Raw genomic sequence first — 27,429 nt, 5'->3', positions numbered from 1 at the left:
AAGGTTAGGTTTGTTACTTATTGAATACATGGGGTCGGTTGTACTCATACTACACTTCTGTACCTTGGGTGCAGATTTTGGAGCTGATGTTGCTGTGTATGGCGGGAACTAACATTGAAAACGTACTTGCGTTCCGGTTATAACTGCCTCTTATTCTTGGTAGCTTTAGATTTATGAATGTGTTTATGTATATTTCAAATAGATGATGTATTTATTTCATACTAACTTTGTAAACTCTAAATTTTAGAAGATCGTGATTTGTATTACCAGTCCTTGGGAAGCTGTATAGAAGTTTAGTTATTTCATCATTATTTTCTCAGTAATTCTCATTTGAGAAAATGACATTTTCTTCCCAGCAATATCCGATTAATTTTACGAGATTTGGATGAAATTTTTTTTTCCAAAAAGTTTACTTCAACCTGCAATCCTTATACTAAGTAATTAATAATTGTCTATAGACTGCAAACCTACAACAGAAAAAATATTAACTCGTGGCCAACCAACTTACTTCCCTCAAACCCTCCCCCCATCATTAATTTGGTGTATATGAAAGAAAATTATAAATAACATCTCATAATGCAATTAATATGTATAAAATAAATTCTTAATGTTTCATTAGAGGTATCGAGTATTACATGATACTTTATTTATTTGTGCGAAAAGTTACGTATTATTTTATGTGAAATAGATTGTGAAATAAGAATCATAACTGTTTCAAATACAATCAAAACCCAAAAGCGCCTATAACTCTATGTACGTGCTACGATAACCGATGGTTCAGCTCGCTCGGAGATGTAGAGAACCAGGTCCCCGTGGTCCCTTGGCAGAAGAGAATGCTCAGTTGAAGGCTGAGAATAAAAGATTGAGAAAACAGGTGGAGGAACTGAGAGAGCAGATGATCATTGATCAGAGGATTGCGAATGAACGAATGGACAAGCTCATCAAGGCCTTAGTCCCTTAATTTTATTCCTACCCAGTGCTTTATGTCTTTCATCCCTTCCAAATTCCCTCAAATTCCTATCTTATTTTGATCCCTATGTTTGATGATATTGGTGCTTTCACTATTTAAATTATCATATTCTGTATTGATTGAAACTGTTGTACTTTTGTTATAATTACTCTACTATGGGCAATCATTCTATTTTATGCAGTGATATTCACTTGTTGTTCTTTTACTCTTTTATATTGTGTTGCCCATGTGGCATAAGTTAATGTTGTTGAACTTCTTTTTGCTTGTGCTTCTTCTGTTATTCTTTTCGGTGATACTAGAAGGGGGAGTTACATGGGTGTCAACAGGGAGAGGAACATAATTGAATTGATATGTTGTGTTGTGCATGAAAGATAGGTCTGCTTCATAGGGGGAACGTTGTTGTTAACATGCTGATTATAGGTTTGATCCGTAGGGGGAACATGTGAGGATCTGGTTCTCAGGGGGGATATCAAATTTGGGTTTGTCATCATCAAAATGGAGGAAATTGATAATTTATGCTATTTTTTATTTTGATGATTTGCCAAACAGTATCGTGGAACCAGTTGTGATCAATTCATTTGGTATGGTTCTCAGGATGAATATAAATTCTAGGTTAGCCATCATCAAAAAGGCAAAAATTAATAAGTTATGCTAGTTTGTGTTTTGATAATTTGACAAACTTCATGAGAGAACCATATAAGGAACATGATACAATTAGTTCCTTTGTGTTCAGAGTAACTAGTCAACTCTACAATTGTTAAAATTGTTGCACTGTACTCGCAATAGTACAACAACATTGTTGAAGCGTGCAGCGTACCGGACACTCCCTTGCATCATCTTTCATGAACTCACACATATATTATCAACATGATGCAAGGGGTTTCACTTAACACTTGCAAATCTACAAATTATATTCTCTCAAGTGCTAGCCACCACAACCTTCAAGGTCTTTTAAGAACAAAGCTGCTACAACCTCAAGGATCAGATCTAGAGATTAGAGATATCTCAAGTCCTTAGGTTTGTTGAATATTTATTATTTTGTTCTTCATTTGTAATCCTACACTACATTCAAGAAGTGTCTTTGTAGGATAGATTTTAACCATTATTTGGTTTGGTTTCTTGACTAGAGTTAGTTAAGAAGTGTGTGACTTTGTAATAGAGTTATTACAAAGGGCTTACAATAGAGTTATTATAAGGGGTGAGGAATTATGTGTTTAATTCCTAGACTGCAATAGATGTAATCTGAAGTTTTCTCAGTTAGTGAAGTTGAAATTCTACTAGGGTAAGTCGTGGCTTTTAATCCCTTGAGCAAGGAGTTTTCCACGTAAATATTACGTGTTCTTTATTTACTGCCTATTTACTGTGGGGACAAATAGAGAACCTGGTTCCCTATACTGTTTGGTTTTACTTTCCGTTTGTTGACTGTGGGAACATATAGAGAACCTGGTTCTCTATACTGTTTGGTGGACTCCTTGTTTTCTTTCAAGACTGCATGCTCAATAATCTTCAAGACATGGTTTATAACCAAATCATATTTATACTACGTTGCATGCAGCATCACTTGTTGGTCTCATACCAGCACATTATAATAAATATTCTCCATCACAATTAGTTTTTCGTCATCAACCAAATATTACTCATCTACCAATTTTTGGATATATGTACCAGTAGCACTACCACAACGCAGTAAGATGTGCCCCCAGAGAATGTTAAGAATATATGTTGGGTTTGAATCATCCTCTATCATTCGCTATCTTGAACCATTGGATGAAGATTTATTTACTGCTCGATTTGCAGATTATCGGTTTGATGAAATAAGTTTCCCATAATTAGGGGGAGAGCCAAAGGAGATCAAAAGAGAAATTATGTGAAAAGTTTTATCATTATCTTATTTTGATCCACATGTTCCTGTATGTGAATATGAGGTCCACTTTTTAGAGTGTATACATGGGGATATATGTGTATCTATTAACCCACCAAATGAGTTATTTAGATATTTTATGGTCCTAATAAATGCATCTTCAATATGGTCTCGTGTATGGCTACTATCATCTCGCAACTTGTCGATTGCAAAACTACTGGCACAAATAATTTGATTAAGGGCACAATTCTCATATTATCCTATAAAAGTTATTCGCCTTGATAATGCTGGAGAATTTTCATATCAAACTTTTGATGATTATTGTCTATCAGTTGGCATAAAAGTTGAACATACTGTAACTCATGTTCATACTCAAAATGGCCTTGCATAGTCATTTATTAAATGCCTGCAATTGATAGCAAGACCACAACTTATGAAAATAATGTTGCTCACTGCTATTTAGGGCCATGCTATCTTGCATGCAACATCACTTGTTCGTCTCATACCGATACATTATAATAAATATTCTCCATCACAATTAGTTTTTAGTCATGAACCAAATATTGTCCATCTACAAATTTTTGGATGTGGTGTATATGTACCAGTAGTACCACTACAATGCAGTAAGATGGGCTCTCAGAGAAGGTTAGGAATATATATTGGGTTTGAATCACCCTCTATTATTCATTATTTTGAATCATTAACGGGAGATTTATTTACTTCTCGATTTGCAGATTGTCAGTTTGATAAAACAAGTTTTCCACAAATAGGGGATAGCCAAAGGAGATCTAAAGAGAAATTGTGTGGAAAGTTCCATCATTATCACATTCTGATCCACGTGCTCCTGTATGTAAATATGAGGTCCAGAAGATCATTCACTTACAGAAAATAGCAAATTAAGTGTCTGGCGTATTTACTGATTTGAAAAGGATAACTAAGTCACATATCCCTGCAGAGAATGTTCCAATCCAAATTGATATCCCAGCAGGACCATCTACTAGCGTGAGAGCTAGTGGATCTAAAGCACGCCTGAAGCGTGGTAGACTTTTGGGTTCTAAGGACCAAAATCCTAGGAAAATATCGACAAATGATCAAAATAATACTATGAAAGGATCTCCTGGAGAAATCCAAGATCTGATTAGTTCTAAGATTTTTGAAGAAATCAATAAACCCGAGACTCAAGTGAGCGGGAAACTTTTAAAAAGTTTTACTGTTGATGGGATTAATTTAAATCAATCTGAAATGGTTGTGGATAATGTTTTTTCATATAATGTTATACGTAACATTATGCAAGATAGCGATTGAACCCCGTTCTGTGGAAGAAAAAGATCTGATTGGCCAAAATGGCAAGAGGCAATTCAATCAAAATTAATCTCACTTGTTAAAAGGGAGGTCTTTGGACCAGTAGTCCAAACACCCGCCGATATAAAATCAGTTGGTCATAAATGGGTTTATGTGCGAAAAAGAATGATAAATGAAATTGAAAGATACAAGGACCGCCTTGTCGTATAAGGATTCTCTTAGCAACCTAGAGTCGATTATGAAGAAATATATTCACCCGTTATGGATGCCATAACATTTCGATATCTCATCAGTTTAACCCTACATGAAAGGCTTGAAATACGTCTAATGGATGCAGTTACTTCTTATCTGTATGGTTCATTTGATAATGAAATTTATATGAAAGTCCTTGAAAGATTTAAAATGCCTGAATCATATTCAAAATCTTGGAAAATATATTCAATCAGATTGCAAAGATCTTTGTATGGTTTAAAGCAATCTGGGCACATGTGGTATAATCGCCTCAGTGAATATTTGCTAAAATAAGATTACATAAATGATGTTATTTGTCCATGTATTTTTACAAATAAAATAACATCAAAATTTGTTATACTTGCTGTTTATGTTGATGACATAAATCTTGTTGGAACTTAAGTAGAGCTCCAAAAGGCAATTGAATATCTTAAGAAAGAATTTCAGATGAAAGATGTTGGAAAGAGAATTTTTTTGTTTTGGTCTGCAAACTGAACATTTAGCTGATGTGATCTTTATCCATCAATCTGCCTATACAGAAAAGGTTTTAAAATACTCTTATATAGACAAAGTGCACCCATTGAGTACCCCAATAGTTGTTCGATCACTTGAAGTGAATGAGGATCCGTTCCGACCTCCAGAAGAGGATGAGGAACTACTTGGTCCTGAAATACCCTATCTCAATGCAATTGGTGCACTTATGTATCTTGCTAATGCTACAAGGCCTAACATAACATTTTCTGTCAATTTACTAGCAAGATATAGCTTTTCTCCTACACGGAGATATGAGAACAGGATTAAGCCTATATTGCGATAATTAAAGGGAAGTCTTGATATGCGTTTGTTTTATGCTAACAAAGGTAGTGCAGATCTTGTTAGTTATGCAGATGTCGGTTCTTTATCTGATTCCTATAAAGGTCGATCTCAAACCGGCTACGTGTTTACATGTGGAGGTACTTTCATATCATGGCGTTCCACAAAGCAATCTATTGTTGCTACTTCTCCAAATCATGCTGAGATAATAGTTATTCATGAAGCAAGTAGGGAATGCGTATGGTTGAAATCAGTGATTCATTTCATTCCAAAAAAATATGGTCTGGAATGTGATAAAAGACCCACAATTTTATACGAAGACAACGTTGCATGCATAACTCAATTGAAGGGAGGATTTATAAAAGGAGATAGAACGAAACACAATTCACCAAAATTATTCTACACACACGATCTTCAGAAAAATGATGACGTTGATGTGCAACAAATTTGTTCAAGTAAGAATCAAGCAAATTTGTTCACCAAGTCTTTGCCTACTGCAATCTTCGAGAATATGGTATACAACATTGAAATGTGAAGGCTTGGGTATTTGAAACAATTAGGGAGAGTAAAGTATGCATTGTACTCTTTTTCCCTTGCCAAAGTTTTTTTCCACTAATTTTTCATGGTAAGGTTTTTAATGAAGCAACTTGCAATGTATATTACTCCTATTAGATAAGTGTACTATTTTCCCTTGACTAGGATTTTTTCCCATTGGATTTCTTTCTAGTAAAATTTTAACGAGGTACATTAAGTGTTATAAAAGTATTATATTGTGGGTGTTCATTTGGTACTCCGCTGTAAATAAGCTTCGTGAAGAAACTTATCTATATTGGACCCATCATAAATAAGTTTATCTAGTTAGTACTCCATTAAAAATAAGTCTCCCAAAAAAAATTATCATTTCGGTACTTAATTATGGACAAATATTAACCCTATGAAAAATTATCTATAGCTTACACAATAGTTTCCTTTCATACGGTATAAATTCAGTTCATTATACATCAATATGAAGTTGAATAACATATCAATCTACTCTCTATACTTGTCTTTAGTTTATTTATTTTATAGTCTTTATTTTATAACAAACAATTGTTGCATTTTCAAATAATACATGAGTATTTTTAAAAAAAAAATATTTTCAGTTTTTAAAAAATTTAAAAAAAATTGTCAAACCCACTCATCTATTGTAGATCAAAACCACACTCATCAATTAGGCATCATCTATTACGTGTTTCTCTTCCCCTCTTCCATTCTATACATTTCCTCTTCATTTTAGATCATCCCCTAATCTGTATCGAGAGGTACGTTCTTGGATCTTTTCTTTTTTGTTTTTAAGCACCTTTTTATCTTCTCAAATTGGATAAGCTTCTTGGGATTTTGTTATGGTGAATGATAAATTTCATCGGTATATGAATTAGTAAGATTTAAAGAACTTGTATTTTTATAGACCCCATATTTGGCAGATGTTGCAAATCTTTATTTTTCGCAGTTGATTACGAAAAGGGTATCATAATACCAAACTCTTAGTTGAGGATTTAACAACTCCAGAACAATTGTCAATGTGCTGGATTTTATGTGGTCTATTTGAATTGTTACGTGAAGAACAAATGCAAGCTGTAGGACTACTTTTGTATATATTTAATTCAAATTATCTGAATCTGATCTCTTCAAAATTGTTTTCTTGAGCCGAGTGTCTTGGTCTTTGGAAACAGACGTCTCTACCCCACAAGGTAGAGGTAAGGTCTGCATATATTTTACCTTCCCAGACCCTACTCTGTGCGATTATGCTGGGTATGTTGTTGTTGTTGTTGTCAATTGTCTGAATCTGCAATGTGATACAAGGATTCACGGACGATTCGAGCTTGGTTAAATCTTTCTATTGGAATATGTATTACCCAAGATAGTGACTTATTGTAGTGAGGGGGACCTCAAAGCTACCTGTAGTTTACGAAAATTTCCTTAGAATAGGTATAAAGGTAATCTGCTAGGGCTGTTATTTGCCGTTCTTGTAAGTTGAGCTTACTTCAAATTTGATTTCATCCGTCAGCTATATTATTAGGATTCATGATGAATTGGCTAGTTTTACACTTGTTGTCAGCCTATTTCAACCCCTCCTCCTTTATCCAGGCTTGAGACTGGTAATGTGAGTAAGGTCACACTAACGGAGTTCTACACATATTGTGTGCATGTATCACACTCTTCTTTGATTCTCCACCCGATATAGTGAAACCCTTCAAAATATGATCCACACATATTCTTATCCTTGAAGGTATTGCATACATGAGTTAGGAATTTAACTCCTCATCCTACCTTTGAGGATGCACCTTCTATACAAGCTATCAGCAAGTGTGTCTGCAGGATAGTTAGTGCTTTTGAAGCTCGTTCGCCAAGATGCGTTGTACTTCTCTCCTAGTTGAGACATTGTTTGTGACACAATTATGTGTGCTGATATGTGTGGCTGTGTATCCCAAGAGTACATTTCAAGACTTCACAAAATGTGGGATCCTTTTTCCATATCCAAATAGTCAAGGGGCGAGATAGTTAAGCATGCACATCAGTATTGTAAATATTCTTTATCCTCACTAAGATGTGCATGGTATTATTTTGAGATAATAGCTCCTGATGCTTTTGTTGTCTAGCTATCCCTTGGTATGCATGGAGGACAATTAGGTAACTTTCCTTAACGGCTTTTAAGCTCAATTACTTTTGCACTTTCTTGGATCTTTTGAGGTAGGTCGGTATAATCTATCAATCTTATGGGTTTTCCAATTACATTTACTAGTACTGCAGAATTTTGAGATTATGCATTCATATTGAAGTGGATATATGCGCGCATGATGCATCTTAAAATTATATTGACATGCTTACAATTTACCTTTGTTAATTTCTTAAAGCTTCAAAACTTTTCAATATAAACAAGAGAGAAGATATCTCATGTGTGGTATGCTTAGTGATGTAACTGCTGTATAATGTCAGCTGATATGCGATTTTTCTTATTCTTTTGCAGTGGTGGTTTGTGTAGCTAACCTCTCAAGTTAACTTCCTCCAATCATTTCGCTTTTGGTATTGGTTCCGAATACGGTAGAAGGTATAGATAAAAACAACAATGGCGTCTGTTGACATTTTACTCAGGTTGACGAGTAACTACCTTCCTACTTCTGGGGTACCTTATCGTTCAAAAATCAGACTTTTTTGCCATTAAGTTAGAAACCTCTTCCTTTTAACTAGCCTGTCTTGATAAGATTGTTGTGAAGTTTCAAGCTACACATCTTCACTGGAGTGTTAGCTTGGTAGAAATGGATAGTCCATCAGATGACTTCTCTGCACCCGTCATGCAGCTTCCAGACGATTGTTTACTCTGTATTTTTCAACACCTTGATTGCGGACCTGACCGTGAGTCATTTGGCTTAACATGTCGTCGTTGGCTTCAAATTCAAAATCTGAATAGAAGATCTTTACAGTTCCAATGCTCTTTAACTATGCTTAATATTTCCTCGTTATCTCAAAATAACACCCAAATCAGTACATTCCAGTTATATAGGCTTCTGAACCGTTTCCAGCAACTAGAATCATTGTCCCTCTCTGGATGCACCGAGCTTCCAGATTCGGGTTTGGCTTTGTTGCCACCTCATGGATCAAAGCTGCAAAGTCTTAATTTAGACTGTTGTTTTAGGATAACTGATAATGGTCTTTCTTTTGTGGCTTCTGGCTGTTCTTCGTTGGTAATACTAAGTCTTTACCGGTGTAATGTTACAGATTATGGGTTAGAGGCCTTATCTAATTCTTGTGTAGCTTTAGAAGATCTGAATCTTTCATATTGCCCTCGAATCTCTGATTATGGCATAAGAACTATTTCACAAAAGTGCCGTCATCTTAGAGCTATCAGGATATCCTATTGTAGAAACCTAACCGGTGCTGGCTTTCAAGGATGTTCTCAGACTCTGACTTATTTGGAAGCCGATTCATGTAGGCTCGAGCCTAATGGAATACGGAGTATCCTAAGTGGAGGTGGACTTGAATATTTGAGTGTGTGTAACTTGACCTGGTGTATTCATGTCGATGGTTTAGTAGCTATTAGTGTCGGATTTGCTGCAAAGTTGAGAGTGTTAAATTTCCGGTTCAGCAGAACGATTGGCGATAATTGTATCATGGCAATAGCAAAGGGTTGTCCATTGCTTCAGGAATGGAACTTAGCATTATGTCATGGGGTCATGATAGGAGGGTGGGAATCTATTGCATCACATTGTCATAACTTGAAGACGCTACACGTTAATCGGTGTAGAAATCTCTGTGACCGCGGATTGCAAGCGTTGAGAACCGGCTGCAAATGCCTCTCCATCCTTTACATTACCAGATGTTCTCAGATCAGTGCTGTAGCATTGGAGATTTTTAAACTTGCCAGAGGAAATGTAGAGGTCAAAGAAGAAGAAATAATGTGTATTTGCCCTCAAGGAGCCTTTCGGTTTTAAATAGGTGGCAACAATCTTCAAGATTCTTGTGTATAATTTCTTATGTTTTTTTTTTTGTGCCTCATAAGCAAAAGATGATTTGATTAATGCATGTATACAATTACAATAAATATTGTTCTACAAATTGCAGAAACATTGTTCATTCCCCATGCTCTAAGGGTATGGATTCATACTTTATATTCAACGCAGAACAGTTGTTTGTTGCTGAATACTAAAATTTAGACGCCATGGGTTCTGAGTTGAGAGATTGGATGCTGAAAAGTATATATATATATATATATATATATATATAACTCTATCTATACTTGCTTTTTTGCACAGTATTTGGTCCCAAAACGCTGGTTCGGCCGAACATGTGAACCTATGGTTAAATCCACTACTATCCACCTTTGCTCCCTAGGCTAAATGTGTTCAGCCATGCACAGTATTCAAATGTTTTCTTCTTCCAACGTGAACTTTATAAAAGTAGTACTTATACAAAAAAAAACCTCATTGTTTGTAGACTTGATCATTCTTTTCTTCATTGTAAATTAATTTTTTTCCAACTTTAGCATATTTGTTTGTAAAATCTTATAAATAAATAATGGTAGGTCCTTTTTTTGAGTAAACAAAATAAGCTCATTTTGTAAATTAAAATTAAATCTTTTATTTTCATCATTGTAAATTAAAATCGATCTAACTTTAGCATACTCAACTTTAAATTCTTACGAAAATAATAGTAAAAACAATTTGGTTAAAGAATTTTGGCTAGAGTAATAGAGTCAATCTAAGGTAATAAAGAAAAACAAGCACTATCCATTACTATGAAAAATAAATAAATAAAGAAACAACTATATAGTATTTTACTAAGCTTTTCAATTACTATAAAAAAATAAGGGGTCCTAACTAAATTATGTTAATTATTATTATGATAGAAGAAGGATTTAACAAAGGATTATATACTATCACTATATTTTTCACTTACCACTAGAAGAAGAATAAGTTGCAAATAAATTCTATTAATTCACAAATGAAGAAACATAAATGCAACTGTATATGGCCATTCTTCTTTTCAATCATTGGGAATGAATATGTTTGTTAAATAACTTGTGTTCATTGTTAGTAGGACAATTGGAGAACCGAATAGCTAAAGTGAATTGTTCAATAAAACTTGTAAACTTATGTGATTGAGTCTTCGTTCTTGGAGAGTACATATCTTATATCTGAAAGGGGATTGAATTTTTTTTATATTAGAATAATAATTTAGCTCTAAAATATGGGAATAGGAAGCTTAATAAGAGTTTGACAAAAATCTCAAAATAAATTCTTTGCCTAAATGTGTCGCCAAATCTTTTATGCTATGGATAAAAGAAATATTTATCTTGAAAATATATTAAAATTGCTCTAAATGAATTTTGTATTTAAGGTGGTAAGAAATATTTTATGTTATAAAAAGGAATCTTTAGTACCAAGATTAGCACAATATGAACATCAAGCAAGCTCCTTTTAAAATTTATTTTTTCAGGTAATAGTTGGGACCAAAAAAATTATAGTATATTTTTTTTCTTTTTCAGTTATTTTAGCTGATTTAAGATTAACTTTAGGATTCTTCGAAGACGAACTCTTAACAAAAAAAAATTGCATATGTATGTATGTATAATTCATATATATATATATATATATATATATATATATATATATATATATATATATATATATATATATATATATATATATATATATATATATATTATGTGACAAATCATGTATCATTAGTATATAATTTATGTATACCAACTAAAAGAAATAAATAATGAATCCGACCGTTTATTTATATGAAGATCCCAAAAATTATAATTTAATATTGGAATTTTTTCATTCCTATACACTATCTGAAACCTTATTACGAAAAATGTTCATGTTTTGGTATTTACCCGACCTAAACATATTTTAGTTACAAAATATATACAATCCACCTTAAAAGGCTCACAATCCATTATTTGTGCCTTCAATCAAGAGATTTAGTTATACCATTTTCTTTTTTTCTCTCATCTCTCCCCTCTTATAACAAACAAGATCAGTGAGCACGACTGAGACATTTAAACTCTTCTAAACATGAAGAACATAAACATCAACAACCAAGAGTAAAAAAATCTTAACCAAATACTGACAGGAGACCATGCTTAAACCCAACAAAGAAAACCTTTAACGGAAAATGGCTCAGTTTTCATGCTTAAAATCACAGTGTTAATTCTGAAACCTATCTTTTGATGAAGAAAAGTATCTCTCCAGATTGAACTTATATTTGGGAATTTAGAGAATCTAATCCCTCAGATCTCGAGTACCGTCACCCTCTCTTTCTCCCCATATCTCATCTTCTACTACTTCATGGCAAAATATAGAAATCACCATTCTTACTACTTCATGGCAAAATATACATTCCCAAAATCAACCAGCCTTTGACAGGAGAACTGCTAACTGATATAGAGAAGAGATATGAAAACAACAATAAACCTTTTATCTCACACCCAACGTGCCAGATAAGGATTAAGATAAAGATTTTAGGGGGCATTGCTCCAGCATGTGCTACTCCTTTGGGCTAGAGGCGGAAAATGGCTAAAATAGTAACAAACATGCACGTTATAAATGGGTATGGGTGAAGATTTATACAATTCACATATAATCCATTTACCCACCTCATCACCTATACATCCACCGAAGGCAAGAGGAAACTTTATCTGGGCAATCGTAATTTGGATATAAGCATATACTTAATTAGACTAGCACGTACAAACAGAACAAGATATACCTATTAGTACAATTTTATAAAGCAATTATGAGACAAGTAAATTTCTTTTGTATATTTTGTTTTTGATTTAAACATAATAATTATATATTATAAAACTTATCTACAACTTTCATACATTATTTCTACCCATTTAAATACAATTACAATATCATACAACTTAAATATATTTTTTATACAAATTTTATACAATATGTCTTTTGTATATTTTGTATCTAATTTTTACATAGTAAAAACAAATTTCATACATAATAATTATATATTATACAACTTATCTACAACTACAATATCATACCACTTAACTACAATTTTTATACAAACTTTATACAATGTCTTTTGTATATTTTGTATCTGATTTATACATAGTAAAAATAAATTTCATACAACTAATTATATATTATACAACTTATCTACAACTTATCAACAACTTTCATGCATTATTTTTACCCAGTTATATACAACTACAATATCATACAACTAAAATATAATTTTTATACAATATTGTTCAACTTTCATACAATGTTTAAATAAAAAATATATATATAAACAACATAATACAATTTTTCTACAATTTTACTACAACTTTACTATAATTTCGTAAGTATAATGTACATCATGTCTTCTTCTTCTTCTTCTTCTTCTTCTTCTTCTTCTTCTTATTCTTCGAGTTTCAATCTGAAATTCAACCAAAATCAAGTCTAATCTTCACCAAAATACCCTCAAAATTGAGATATAAACTCCAAATAATATTCCCAATTGTTTGCAACAACACCAATCCAAACAAATAATGATTTTTGAAAACTCAAATTCGAATTCAAAGCTTCAAAGCTTTTTAATGGCTGTCAATAGTGAACACCAATTGTGCAACACCTTCATCTCTACATTACTGAAATTTCAATAAGCATGGAATTGCTGATCTCTTTCCCTTTGCTCTACATTATTGGAATTAGGGATTGAGAAATAGAGAGAGACGTAGAGAGAGAGAGACGTAGAGAGAGAGAGAGAGAGAGAGAGAGAGACGGGGGGAGAGAGCGCAGGAGGGAGAGAGAATAAGGATGTGAAATAATTGATTCCTAATATAAAGGGATACTCATTTAATTCCTAAAGTGTATATGATTGGTAAATTTGTATATGTGATGTAATTAAATTGAAACTTGAGTAGGGAGAGTAATAAAGTTTCAAATAGTGTATAGGAATGTAAAAATTCCTTTAATATTTAATATATGCTTATTGGGCCCGTGCTGCTCCTTTACTAGTATGTAAACAAATAAGGTTAAGAGCATGTATAACAAAGAAGATAGCCGTTAAGTCATTGAAGACTTTGCAATTGGTGGATTTACATAAATCTTGCTCAATGAAGCATTTATCACCAATCAATAGAAATCGCACACCATATCTATAAAACTATCGGATCATCCCCAAACTTAGGGTGCACATTGATCAATAGACTACAATCCCACACAATTTGGCAGTCCCTACGAAATTATGAGAGAGAGAGAGAGATTTTTCTCATTTAAATGCAGCAGGCCAATCTCTCACAGTAGATCGGGTTTACATACGAGTACACCAGCATAGCTCTTATCAATACTTTAACTTTCATACAGATTGCAGCCAGTTATCATTTGCTTCTGATGGTAGGTGACAACTCAAAGTTAACTACTAAGGATCATTGTGCATTATCCCCCCACACATTGTCCCAGCCAGTACTTGGAGCAGCCTTAGGCCCCTCGATAAAGTTCTGATTGCCATGAGGATGGTGCGGACCAGGAAGTGCACCAGGGCCCGGGGGATGAACTTTGTTAGGCTTTGTTTTGACACCAAGCAATCTCAGCACAAATCTAGCCAACTCTCCATATAACATTCCTGAGCGATCAAACAGCTGCAAAAGACATTTTAGTGAAATCTCATGTCATATATCCTGAGTGCTTTTCCACAAATTATTAGGACAGTAGAAATACATTTCTAAAGGACAATGAAATGAAGCACTAGTTACTTAAAAACTGTTGGGATGCAAGGGCAGTTGTAAGTGAAGAGATACCTGAAGCAGTGCCGACATGAACATGTGAAATGCTTGGGTATTCTGGTCTATCAACATTGCGACGCGGCCAAAGAAAGTTACAACACCTTGCATCTACATTATTACAATTACAGGAAGTCAAACAATTAGTTATCAAGGCCAAAAGACATACATGATGTCAATAAAGTAAAGACTAATACCCTATGTTACTAGTACTTTCAATAGCACCAGGTAAATCTCCTTGAACTTTTTGATAATTCAAAGGGGGCCTCAAGTTCTTAGTCATAGGTATTGACAAACCTACTAACTGCAGGCAAGAAAATCACAAATGTCATATAAGAGAGATTACACAATTTATAAAACTTGGCCTGTATCTTATTATCAAAAACATTAAGGGATCTAACTAAATTTTTTGGGGATAAACTGGGGTCTAACAAAAAGTATCTCATTACAGAAACCCAGGACTTGCAAGAAGCCATTGAGATTTCACAAGCCTTGTTAAATTTCTATCCTTCCCTATGTGATTCCATCTCTTTATTTTGGAGGCCTTGCTCCGTTACCCATTCACATGCACCTAATATTAGTCTATTATGCAATCCAAAAACAAAAATTCAACAAGGCCAATATAGGCTTTACTTGAAACGCAGGTCAAACGAGGGACTTATGCAAATCAAAGTCATTTTAGGGGCCCCAAAACAAACTTAAAGAACAGAAATAGATTATTTGGTACTGTTAGAGCTTACCACGTGCATGAAGGAAACCCAGAAACCTGGTGGGGAAGATGGAGCACCAAAGGGATTATTTGGATCTTGGTCCCCAAAGCCGCCCATGCCGCCCATGCCACCCATGCCACCCATGCTGCCCATGCCCATGCCATAACCCCCCATTGAGCCACCAAACCCACTATTATACATTCCTCCACCACCGTACATGCCACCACCTGCAAGTCCACCATAACCTCCTCTATACATACTGTTTCCATACAAACCACTTCCGTATGTGCTTCCATAGCCACCGCCATAAGAAGAACCATACATTCCAGTTCCAGTTCCATATCCAGAATTATAATTCATCCCTGTATTATAACCTGCATTATGACAAAATCAAGCAAATAATCAGATCGATACTCTTTATAAAAGGCCTAAGCTCCTCTTACTTCAATTTCAATTACTAACTTCAATTACTAGATCAAAACCTTCAACAATCAAGAAAGTCCTCTTCAGTGTAAGGGGAAACGAAAAAGAGTATGTCCATAACAACATTTAGATTTGGCTAGGTAAACACACAGATGCTATTTGTTCTTCCAGGAATACAGAGTATAAAGAAGAGTAGAACTTGGGTTGCATACATCTTATTGCCAATGAATCAAAGTCAAGTAGGCACTTCATCCCCGAGAATAGATACGTAAGATAGAAAGTAATACCGACTAGCAGAATGGATGCCAGTTCCATGGGATATTCAATCAGAGGTTAAGGCAATTTAACAGAAGCAATGACTAAGATGAGTACCAAAAAAAGGGATAAGTGGGGCAGTTTGAGTTCAGACTTCGATAACCTTATAATGCTCTTTTTAAACAAGGCAATCTTATAATGCATGCAATAGAATTACACAGTAAGTCAAATCAGAATATATAAAGGAAGAACTTGACTAGTTAATGATGGCGTGCGTAATAATAAATCACTTATTGCGTTATGATAATGAAAAATCACATGCATGCTTCTAAAGCCGAGATCATAATACACATCACTAAATAAGCAGTCTTTGATGCAAGGGGGGCAGCATTTGTGATATCAAGAGTGGACCTTAAGGATGTAAAGGACACTACAAAACAATAAAACAGCTGTCCTAGCATGAAAGACATACAATAGTGTCTTTGAGGATTAAAAATGACATGTTTGAAATCATAGATTTCTGGATAGTTAACCCGCTAACTGGAAACACGAAACACACACACAGAAGAGCGAGAGGGAGAATGAACTAATAAACATCTTATACCTCCGCTACCGTAAGTTTGCTGTTGCTCCCAAGGTCGAGGAGGTACAGGCCTTGCAAGTGTGCTATTATTAACAGTTGTATTCCTATTAGCAGTTGAAACAATCTCACCAGGCCTGGCTGTTCCGGATGCCTCTACTACGTCACTCGTGTTACCAGAAGAGGGGGGCTTAAAAGGTGTAGGGCCCGAAGAGGACCCAGCTCGTTCCCAAGGTTTCGGAGGTGGGCTATTACCTGCCGTGGAAAACAAATATTAACTCAATAATACTCGAAAGTAAAAAGTGGAAAAATGAGTTAGTCGAGAGTAGATTGCTTCCGTGGATTCTAACCAAATACAGCAAAAGTACTTACTAGGAATGCCTAAAATTTCTTTAAAACTTGCTCTTGTAATAAATAGACAAATCTACTGTGAGAAACCAGTAACATTAGATAGCCTTTAAATGTGGCAATCTATTTAACCTGACCAAAATAAATACATAGCAACTACTATTGTAAGAAACTAAGACCAAACTTTAGAAGAATATGAAATTCCGTATGCTTTCTCCCTAATTATTAATTCTATAAAGAAGTTTGTTTTAAGATTGCAAAATATCAGCTGCTAGAAGTAGCTACGGTATGTGTAATGAAGTTGCTTTAATTTAGTTTTACTACTTCTAATGATTAATGATCAAATTACATAGGGCACACAATTATCTTATCACATGCAAAAATATGACCCCGTAAATACATTTTAAATGGCTAACGAATGGCTTTAATGGTATTTCATACCAACATTCCCTCTTTGAAACAACTCAAATTTTTTGCCATGAGCCCTGAGATCAGCTCAAATGCAAAAGTGTCCTATCAATTAATCGACTATGACTTAATCCTAAGCTAGTTGTAGTCAGTTATATAACCCCCAATATCTGTTCTGCTCCAGTATGATCAATTACATTCCAATGCTCAATAATTTGACCTTTTACACTCCTAGAAGATTGAGATTTCCTAGGAGGAAAGTTGGAGGCTTTATCAGAACCACATTATATATATGTACGGTAGACAACACCAATCTTAACAACTAAATCTAAGACACTAGAAAATACAAAAGGTGCAAAAAATCTGTCTCAAGTGGGTAAAGGCGTTAGATTGAAAGCAAACCTAAGCCCCAATCTCTGAACTAATTTTCAGTATGCAAGAGCTCCAGCACAATTCCCATTCAAATTCATCTTGATCGGAACGAAAAAGAACACATGAACTAAGTAAATTCGATACAATCGAAAAACTTGATCCCAAATTAGTCAGTCATGAATCCGCTCTATTCTGGTCTAAATTATTCCAATACCAAATAGTGATGTGACTTAGCAGCTAGAATGGACCATAGGAAACCAGAGTTCAAATCAACACCAACAACTACTATACATTAGTCCCAAACAAGTTGGAGTCGGCTATATCAGAGTTCAAAAAACTCAACAAAGGCAAACATAAATAAATAAATAAATAAAAATCGTAATTCTTTCCACCTGTTCCATACATGTGCTGGTGACACACAACAAGTATCCAGTAAATAATCAAGGTGCACACAAGTTAACCTGAACACAAAATTAAGAAGAAAACAAAAACTAGGTAATTCTTTCCACCTGTCTAAATTTTGGCAAACGGAGTTATCCGATACATGTGCCGGTAACAAATAACAAATATCCAGTAAATTAATCAAGGTGCACACAAGTTAACCCGAACATAAAATTTAAAAAAGAAATCACTTCACAAACACAAAATTAAATCCACCAACAAAAATCGCGATACAGAAAAATATATTAACCTGACGGCTGAGGTGGTCCGTTATCCATCAAATGGATAGATCAGAAGAGGAAGAAGAGTCGCCGGACGACGACCGATGCGACGGAGAGAGAAAGTAGAGAGAGAGAGAAGAGAAATAATTGATAAGGGAAAATTTTGAAGCTAGAATTAATATAAATTTGATTTTATCTGTAATCTATTATTGCGAGGACCAAGAAAATTCGTGTGACGTTTCTTTTTGGTTGTTATGGGATTTTCGAATTGACTATTTTGCCCTTTCAACCAATAATGACGCGGTGCTGTGGTCGGTGTGGGCTAATCTTTTAACGGATTTGGGCCGAAGTCAGTTGGGCTATACTTGGGATTGGAGACTGTCGAAGGGGAAGTACGTAAAAGTAATAAAATATTTTGGAAAATGACATTGTATTGTCGCTATCAAAATAATAGTTAATATATATATATTCTGTATATTATATATAAAATTATATAAATTTTATATATTTTTTCGACTACCGAATATAAATAGTTTCTGGCGTGAGCTAAAAATGACAATACCCCTAAAATTTTCATGTGGCACCCAATTTTGCACTACCCATTGAATTTGCACCCACTTTTAAAAACAAAATTAATTGATACTCAATTTTTGGATAACTTCAGACACATAAAATTTTCTCTTCTTCTTTACTATTTTTTTTTTTGTGCTTAGAGTTTCTTCTTTTATTTCTTAGTTTTAAAATGTGCTTGTTAGACTTGTTGTTGTTTTGACAATATAATGATTGAGATTTGTTCTTTATGAAATTTGAAAGTTATATTTTAATTTTGAGCTTATTTGGAGTAAATTTCGACATTAAATCGTATATTGGATTGTTTAATTTCGAAGAACAAGTTTATGTTTCATAACTTAAGATTCGAAATCTGAAGTTGCATTCAATAGATTGAACTACTTAATATTCGAATTTCTGAAGTTGCATTTGGAAGATAGAAAAACTTTAGATTTGATTTCTGAAGTTGCATTGAAGAGATTGAATTACTTAAGATTCGAATTTCTAAAGTTGCATTTGAAAGATAAAAGAACTTTAAATTTGATTTCTGAGGTTACATTGAAGAGATTGAACTACTTCAAATTCGAGCGGCTACAATTTGCAAAATATTATGCAATACGAGTATAACTTCAATGGTGGTCCCAAAAGTGGGTACATATGAAAATTCACAAACAACTATTCTTAGGGCTGTTATTTAGGAATTAACCTGTACTTATTTTGTTCTGAAATTTGAACTATTTTTTTTAGTTTTAGGACAATTTATGATATTTATGTCCTGAAAAACTATAATTCAGGACACATTGATTAATTTCTAAATAACAGCCCTTTAAAGTGGCTACATGGTGTCATCAATACTATCTAAACAGAGTGTTGCTCCAATTTGTTTGTATTTTGGATCAAATTCACAAATAATTACTTTTTAGTTCCTCATGAAGTTTTACATTTTAGAGGTAAAAATCCAAGATATTGTCATGAAATTGTGTATGTGAAATTTAAAACCTCATGATAGTGGATACCTTTCAAGTATAAGGCTGAAAGGTGGTTAGTTAGCACTGTTACTACGATTTGGCGCTATTTTTAGATAAAATGGACAAATAGGGACTTTTTACTACTAATCAAACATTAGCTACCATCTCAAAATTATTGAGCCAAGATGATGAATTAGCTCATATAGAAGGTTGAGGGACCAAAGTGTAAATAGTAGAAGTTAGCAATTGCTTTTAAGTTAGTTGATTATATTAACGGAAGTAGTTACTCTTCTTTCTGTAAGAGACATTATTTTCTAATTTCCTCTCTAATTGAGCAATGTAGAAAATTTCTTCCTCTGCAAGCTTACTTCTCAGTCCCTTCATTTCACCGTTTCTTCAATATAGAAGTTAATATGGTATCAGAGCCATCGATTTGGCGGCGCATGTTGTTGATTCACATATGTTGATTTGTGTTTACTCTTTTGTTTTTCTGATTTTGAGTCCAATTACAGATTGTTCATTGATTCCAAAAGCTAGGGTTTTATCGATTTAGATCTGAGATGGCGATTGAGGATGGAACAAGTGGAACGAGTGATGAAACTGTGCTAACTCACACACACATTCGTTGTATTTGCGACCTTCTAATATGCCAGGGGTGATCGAATTCAAGCTAATAGGAATTAAAAATTACAATATGTGGTCTCGATCTATGAGAATTGGGCTTTTAACGAAGAATAAGATTGGATTTATTGAAAGAACTTGTAAGAAGGAAGATTTTAGGAAGGAGCTACATGATCAATATTCAGTGGGAGAGATGCAATGCGTTTGTATTATCATGGATAATGAATGATGTGGCGAAGGAACTCTATAGCAGTATAGTATATGCATCGTTTGCATACAATGTGTGGAAGGATTTGAAGGAGAGATTCGATAAAAGGAACATTTCTAGGGTCTACAATCTGCATCATGAGATTATAGCACTGAAACAAGGTCTAGCACTTATTTCCACTTATTATTCAAAGCTGAAGGATCTGTGGGACGAATATGATGTTATGATTCCCACTTCTTCATGTCCTTGTCCTGAATCAAGAGTATTTCCGGAACACATTCAGCAGCAGCGCTTGGTGTAGTTTTTAAGTGGCCTGAATGAGTTTTTCGCACAGGTAAAAGGGCAAATAATGCTGATGATTCCAACTCCAACCATTAATGAAGCCTATAAAATGAGGGTGCAGGATGAGAGTCAAAGAACCAGAGTTGTTGGACCTAGTACCTTAGAGATAAGAGCTCAAGCAATGGCCAACAACACAGGACATGAAGCCAATACCATGGTCCATAACAGTGGACAAGGATTCATTGGAGGTTACAAACCAAAGAACCAACTGTACTGTGATTACTGTAGAATGAAGGGTCACACTAGAGATGGATGTTACAAGATCATTGGGTATCCTGCAGATTTCAAATCCAAAAGGAAGCAATTTGAAAAGAATACAACTGTAGCACACAATGTACAAGTGGACATACCACAAGAGGTGCAAGAGCAAAAGGGCAACACAAGCATCACACTTGCAGGACACTTCTTCACAGAAGAACAATATCACCAGCTTCTTCAGATGTTGAACAAGACCAATAGTACCTATATTTATACAACATCACATGCCAAGTTCATAGGTATACCTTTGTCACTACTCAACATGGTCAAGGAAAATAGATGAATAATATACTCAGGGTCAATCAATCATATGGTAGCTAGTCTGCATGTTTATATTAACTATACGGAGCTGTCTAGGACTAATATGAGGAAGGTATTACTGTCCACTGGAGAAACAAGTATGATTACTCATTTAGGTACTTCCAGCATATTAAATGGATTGGTGATTACAAATGTGCTCTATATACCTCAGTTTAAATACAATTTGCTATCAGTGTCTAAACTCACTAAAAGATGTAGGGCCTTTCCTCTCCTTCTTTCTTGGATGTTGTGTCTTCTAGGACATCTGCAATAGAAATGTAAAGGGGATTGGTAGAGTGGAGCATGGATTGTATGTGTTGGACCGGACCATCAAGAACAAGCGTGAAGCAGGATTACCAATTAGCCTCATTACTTTCACATTAATTGTAAATAGAATAAATGGCCCTTTATGGCATATGAGACTAGGTCATGTGCCTATGGATGCTATGAAAAGAATACCTATGTTTAGGAATGCAAAGATTGTTGACTGTGGTGAACATTGTACTGTATGTTCCTTGGCTAAGCAAACAAGATTGCCTTTTCCTATTAGTAATAATAAAAGTGATGCATTTGGTGAATTCATACATGTAGATGTTTGGGGACCTTTTAAAGTGTCTACTCATGATGGTAAAAGGTATTTTTTGACTCTTGTGAATGACTTCAACATGTATACTTGGGTGTGTCTTATGAACTCCAAGGATGAGTCAATTGTGGCACTGAGATATTTCATTGCTATGATTAGGACTAAATTTTCTTTATCTGTTAAAACTTTTAGAACAGACAATGGTGGTGAGTTATTCAATAATCAATTGAAGGAGTTGCTGAACAATGAATGGATAACACACCAAAGTACATGTCCCTATACCCCTCAACAGAATGAGGTAGTAGAGAGAAGACACAAGTATATCTTGGATACATCGAGATCACTAAAATTCCAAGCAAACTTTCCCTTAAAATTCTAGGGTGAATGTATCCTAACAACAGTATATCTGATCAACAGAACCCCTACAAGAACTATAGGTGGAAAATGTCTATTTGAGTTGGTGTTCAACAAGGGTGCTTCACTTGATCACCTCAAAGTTTTTGGATTCCTTTTCTATGCTGCTAATCTGAAGAATAAAGACAAGTTATCAGCCAGAGCAGTTCCTGCAGTATTTCTAGGACATTCACTGGTGCAAAAGGGTTATAAGTTGTTTGACCTTCTTAATCATGTTTTCTTTGTCAGCAAGGATGTCATCTTTTAAGAAGAAAACTTTCCTTATAAACAATCACCAACTGTATTAGACATCATAATTCCTCATATGGAGCAGTGTCTATACATGGATGATTCTGACTTTCAAGCATATCCTATACATGCACAGTTGCCTGCTGATAATTCAGAGGATCACAATGGTTCCATTCTAGCTTCTGAAATTCCTGATAACTCCATTCTAGAATTTGGAGTATCACCTGCTTCCACAGGTGCACCCTTAGCTGAAGGATCTCAGGACATCATTTCACCCCATTGTTTGACTCATGTTGTTCAAACACAAGTTGAGTCCTCCTCGACCCCTAATTCAGGCTTAACATAAGAAGATCCTAATGTGTCTACTGTTGATTCTATACCTAGAAGACCTCCTAGAATATCTAGATCACCTATATGAATGTAGTATTATGTCCTCCAATAGAAGAGAAACTGAGTTTTCCCTTATCCAATATCAAACTAAGTATGTTATAATCACCTAAAGCCTGCATATTCTAAATGCCTTACAGTCTACTCCTTAGAAGTAGAGCCCGGATCCTTTGCTGAAGCTGCTAGGGACCCTAAGTGGGTAGATGCCATGCAACAAGAGATCTAGGCATTAGAAGAAAATCACACATGGAGTATAATTCCCTTACCACCTAGGAAGCAAGCCATTGGGTGCAAATGGGTATTCAAGATTAAATACAAAGTTACATGGGAGGTGAAAATGTACAATGCCAGACTAGTCGCAAAAGGGGTACACACAGAAGGAAGGCCTAGACCATACTGATATATTTTCTCATGTTGTCAAAATGGTGACTGTTAGATCTGTTATTGCCGTGGCATCTAAGTCTGGGTGGACTCTCTATCAGATAGATGTTCATAATTCCTTTCTACAAGGTGATCTAGTTGAGGAAGTGTACATGTTGGTGCCTCTTGATTTTTCCAAGGACACTGCAAGGCAGGGGGATTCTCAGGTATGGAGGCTACACAAATCCCTATATGGGCTAAAGCAGGCCTTGAGATAATGGAACATCAAATTGACTCTACTTTATAAGCAGTAGGCTTCACACAGAGCCACTATGATTACTCACTCTTCACCAAAAGGGATGATACATGTTTGATCTTGGTATTGATCTATGTAATTGATTTGATAATCAAGGAAGTGATAACACAAAGATCAGCAAAACAAGGGAGAATCTGCAAAAGTTCTTTAAAATGAAGGACTTAAGAGAGCTGAAATTCTTCCTGGAATTGAATTTGCAAGATCATAAAAGGGAATCTACACGAGTCAAAGGAAATATGCACTAGAGTTTATTTCAAAGCTTGGATTTTCAGGAGCCAAACCTTCAAGCACACCTCTAGAAATAAATCATAAACTAACCTCAACAGACTTTGATAAGCTGATATTTACACAAGAAGAAGGAAGTCAGGATGAAGTCTTAACAGACTTTAGTGAGTACCAAAGTCTAGTTGGAAGGTTACTCTACCTCACAATGATTAGGCCGGGTATATCTTTTGCTCTGTAAACACTTAACCAATTAATGCATTCTCCTAAACAATTCCACCTGGAGGCAGTAATGAGAGTGGTAAAGTACATAAAAAATGCACCAGGACAAGGATTGTTGCTTCCCTTTACTGGTGATGGCAGTTTAACTGCTTATTGTGACGCATATTGGGGAGCTTGTGTTCAAAACAGAAGGCCAGTTACATGTTATTTAGTGTTCTATGGGGATGCTTTGATTTCATGGAAATCCAAGAAGCAGGAGACACTGGCAAGAAGCTCAACAGAAGCAGAGTTGAGGAGCATGTCATGTATTGTTGTTGAGGTGGTCTGGTTAATTGGGAGATAAACTAAAGCAGCCAGTACACATGATATGTGACAGTAAAGCTACAATCCAAATAGTAGCAAATCCAATATTTCATGAGCGTACAAAGCATATAGATATTGGCTATCACTTTATTAGGAAAAAAGTCAAGACTGGTGTTATTAAAACTATTCATGTGAGCACCAAAGATCAGACAACGGGCCTTGGTAAATTACATCATCATCACCTACTTAACAAGCTAAGAGTGAAGAATATTTTTCTACCCTCCAACTTGAGGGGGAGTATTGAGCCAGGGTGATGAATTAGCTCACATAGAAAGTTGAGGGACCAATGTGTAAATAGTAGAAGTTAGCAACTGCTTTTAAATTAGTTGATTATATTAACAGAAGTAGTTAGTCTTCTTTTTTAAGAGACATTATTTTCCAATCTCCTCTCTAATTGAGCAATGTAAAAAATTTCTTCCTTCACAAGCTTACTTCTCTCTTCATTTCATCGTTTCTTCAATTTCATAGCTGGTAGAAAGTTAATAAAAATCAACCAACATTTTGCAACTTTGTAATCATTTGGATAAAAAATACTAGTAAATTGAAAATGAAAAACCTACGCTAAATTTTCCGTGTTCAGTTTAGGGGTATTTTTATTCGATTAATTATAAAGTAGTTAAATATGGTGTCTAGTGTTTGATTAACGGTATAAAAAGTGGTTACTTACTCATTTTGTCCTGATTTTTTCGCATTGTGTTGTGGTTTCGACCTAGCCATTGACTCATTTGGGTACTTGCAATTTTGCACTGGCAAGATTTGACTTAAAGAAGCAAAACTCTCTGAAGTTTAGGTCACTTAGGTTTTGAGCATGTTTGTGTCTTATATTAAGACGTAACGCCAAAATTTAAAGTTTATGAATTTTGTACATACTATCGAACTCATAACTCGTTTTAATTATTGGGTTCGCAAGTACATATTAATAGATTTTCTAATAAAAATACGATGGCAAAGATAAACTTACTAGTTTTATCCGAACTCCTACATAATATTCTAGTTCCGTCTATGCTTACACCTTAGTTACAAAGGTCTCATTCTCTAAGTCACTTTAGCAACATTGTCAGATTATGTGTCCAAGAGATTACAGATATCTTACTTGTGGTCCGGCCCTTCCCCGACCCCACACAGAGCGGAAGTTTAGTGCATCAAGCTGCTTTTTTATTTATTTATTCTCCTCACCCCCCTTCCTCCCAAATTTCCATGTTTCATGTGCTCCCCCCCCCCTCCCAAATACTCAACGTTTTCAGAGCTCTATTTTCTTCAAGAATTTAATTATTCTCTTAAAAATGCACACAAACCCAAAAGAATTAATGTGTTGCTTTACTTTTTCATGTAAAACTAACATTGACATTTGTGCTACATAACTAAAAAGAAACTCTTTATTTGCTTGAAAAATAAAATACTCTTTCTACAACATGAAAAGAAAATACTTATTTGTTGAAATGAAAGAAAATACTTTTTCTACATCAAGAAAAGAAAATACTCATTTATTAAAATGAAAGAAAATACTTTATTATATCATGAATAGAAAATGTTCATTTTGTAGAAATGAAAAAGAAAGTACTCTATTTACAACATGAAAAAAGTACTCTTAGCTCCCGTTTGGCCATAATATTTGGGAGCTTAAATTTTATTTTCAAATATCTTAGATTTTAACCATTGTTTGGCAAATTTGGAAAACAAAATCTTCAAATCCCAAAAACAGCTCTAAAGTAGTTTTTGAAGTTTCCTACTCACAAAATTTCAAATTCTTTTCAAGTAAAATGCAAGTCCAAACACAATTTCAACTTTCAAAAATTATTTTTCATCTCATCTTCAAAAACTAGTTTTTTCAAATTTCAACCAAATTTATGTTCAAACGCTAGCTTAATAATATTTCTATTTAGGATGGGGTGAGGGTAGGAGTGGGAGTAGGTTTGTGGGGATTGGTGAGGATAGGAAATAGAGTGGGAAGGTTGAAAAAGAGTATTGAAAAATATTTTCCCTTCTCTTGAAGGGAAAAATATTTTTCTCCAATTGAAGAAAATAAGTTCATGAGAAAAACATTTTTCAAAATATCTAAGCCAACCAAACATGAAAAAATTAAAAAATATTTTTATTTTTCCTTCGTACCAAACACACCCTTGGTCTAAACATCTTAGTGGTCAAGTAAAATTAGAAAGTAACTCATTTCATGCAGGTTTTGACAAATCCCTTAACATAATACAATTTTCCGAGGAAAGGTATCCAATTGACCACCTTGAGCCTATGTGGCTCCGCCATTGAGCTGATGCAGTAGGAATGTTAATACCATATATAGAAGAAGAAAAGGTTTGAGTCTAGACTAGCATTTAAAAGGAAAAAAAACAAAGATAAGAGCTATCAGTAGTTTTAGGACACTTCTTTTTTGTACACTTGTCACCCATTCTAGATAAAAACCAAATCATGTCAAATAGCCACACATCTGCACACATATCGCAGAATAAGTTTATACTAGAGTTTGTGTCAATCTGTTTCAAACACAGAGACAAGAGATTGAGAAAGGAGTATATATACTCAGGACAGTTGCAGGAGTTTGTATGCCAAGAAAATGGGACAATCTCTATTAAATAACCAAGTCTCAACTGCTGAACTAGCAAAGATCTGGTTCTAGTAAGTTACTAGCAGAAATGAGATTTGGATTCAATCTGATGGATGTAATGAAGAACAGGGAAGAGAAGGTATACAGCTGAGTGCTGAAGTAGCTTCATAAGAGGGAGCATATCCTGCTGCCTTCACCCCCCAATATGGAAAAATGATCAAATCTTCTTTGCAATAATTATTTCTAATAATTAAATTATTCCACATTTACATCTTATTTATTGCACCCTATGCATTCAAACTTCTATAGTACTTCATAATAA

General features: G+C 34.6%; 3 protein-coding genes across 4 annotated transcripts; 2 read left to right on the top strand and 1 right to left on the bottom strand.

The window, feature by feature from the left end:
* The first annotated feature begins 6,366 nt into the window (after positions 1-6,366).
* Positions 6,367-9,834, top strand: LOC107767506 (F-box/LRR-repeat protein 12-like). The gene is made up of 2 exons (XM_016586537.2): positions 6,367-6,478; positions 8,185-9,834. Exon 2 carries the CDS (start codon positions 8,474-8,476, stop codon positions 9,644-9,646), a length of 1,173 nt encoding a protein of 390 aa, XP_016442023.1. The 5' UTR covers positions 6,367-6,478; positions 8,185-8,473; the 3' UTR covers positions 9,647-9,834.
* A 3,883-nt stretch (positions 9,835-13,717) lies between these two features.
* Positions 13,718-18,397, bottom strand: LOC142161654 (peroxisomal membrane protein 13-like). 2 transcript variants are annotated; one of them, XM_075234011.1, is made up of 6 exons: positions 18,239-18,373; positions 17,940-18,008; positions 16,444-16,674; positions 15,192-15,535; positions 14,470-14,562; positions 13,718-14,310 (listed from the first exon to the last, which is right to left on the bottom strand). In XM_075234011.1, the coding sequence occupies exons 2-6, from the start codon at positions 17,950-17,952 to the stop codon at positions 14,098-14,100; spliced, it is 894 nt and encodes a 297-aa protein (XP_075090112.1). In that variant the 5' UTR covers positions 17,953-18,008; positions 18,239-18,373; the 3' UTR covers positions 13,718-14,097. The 2 variants fall into 2 exon arrangements, with proteins under 2 accessions (XP_075090112.1, XP_075090111.1); XM_075234010.1 differs by lacking the exon at positions 17,940-18,008 and having other exon boundaries at positions 18,239-18,397.
* Positions 18,398-20,568: 2,171 nt separating this feature from the next.
* Positions 20,569-21,438, top strand: LOC142171687 (uncharacterized). The gene is made up of 2 exons (XM_075235374.1): positions 20,569-20,817; positions 20,890-21,438. The coding sequence occupies exons 1-2, from the start codon at positions 20,569-20,571 to the stop codon at positions 21,436-21,438; spliced, it is 798 nt and encodes a 265-aa protein (XP_075091475.1).
* The last annotated feature ends 5,991 nt before the right edge of the window (positions 21,439-27,429 follow it).

The sequence above is a fragment of the Nicotiana tabacum genome, chromosome 17 (genome assembly GCF_000715075.1).
Source record: "Nicotiana tabacum cultivar K326 chromosome 17, ASM71507v2, whole genome shotgun sequence".
Lineage (NCBI taxonomy): Eukaryota > Viridiplantae > Streptophyta > Magnoliopsida > Solanales > Solanaceae > Nicotiana > Nicotiana tabacum.
This window is presented reverse-complemented; position numbering and strand designations above follow the sequence as displayed.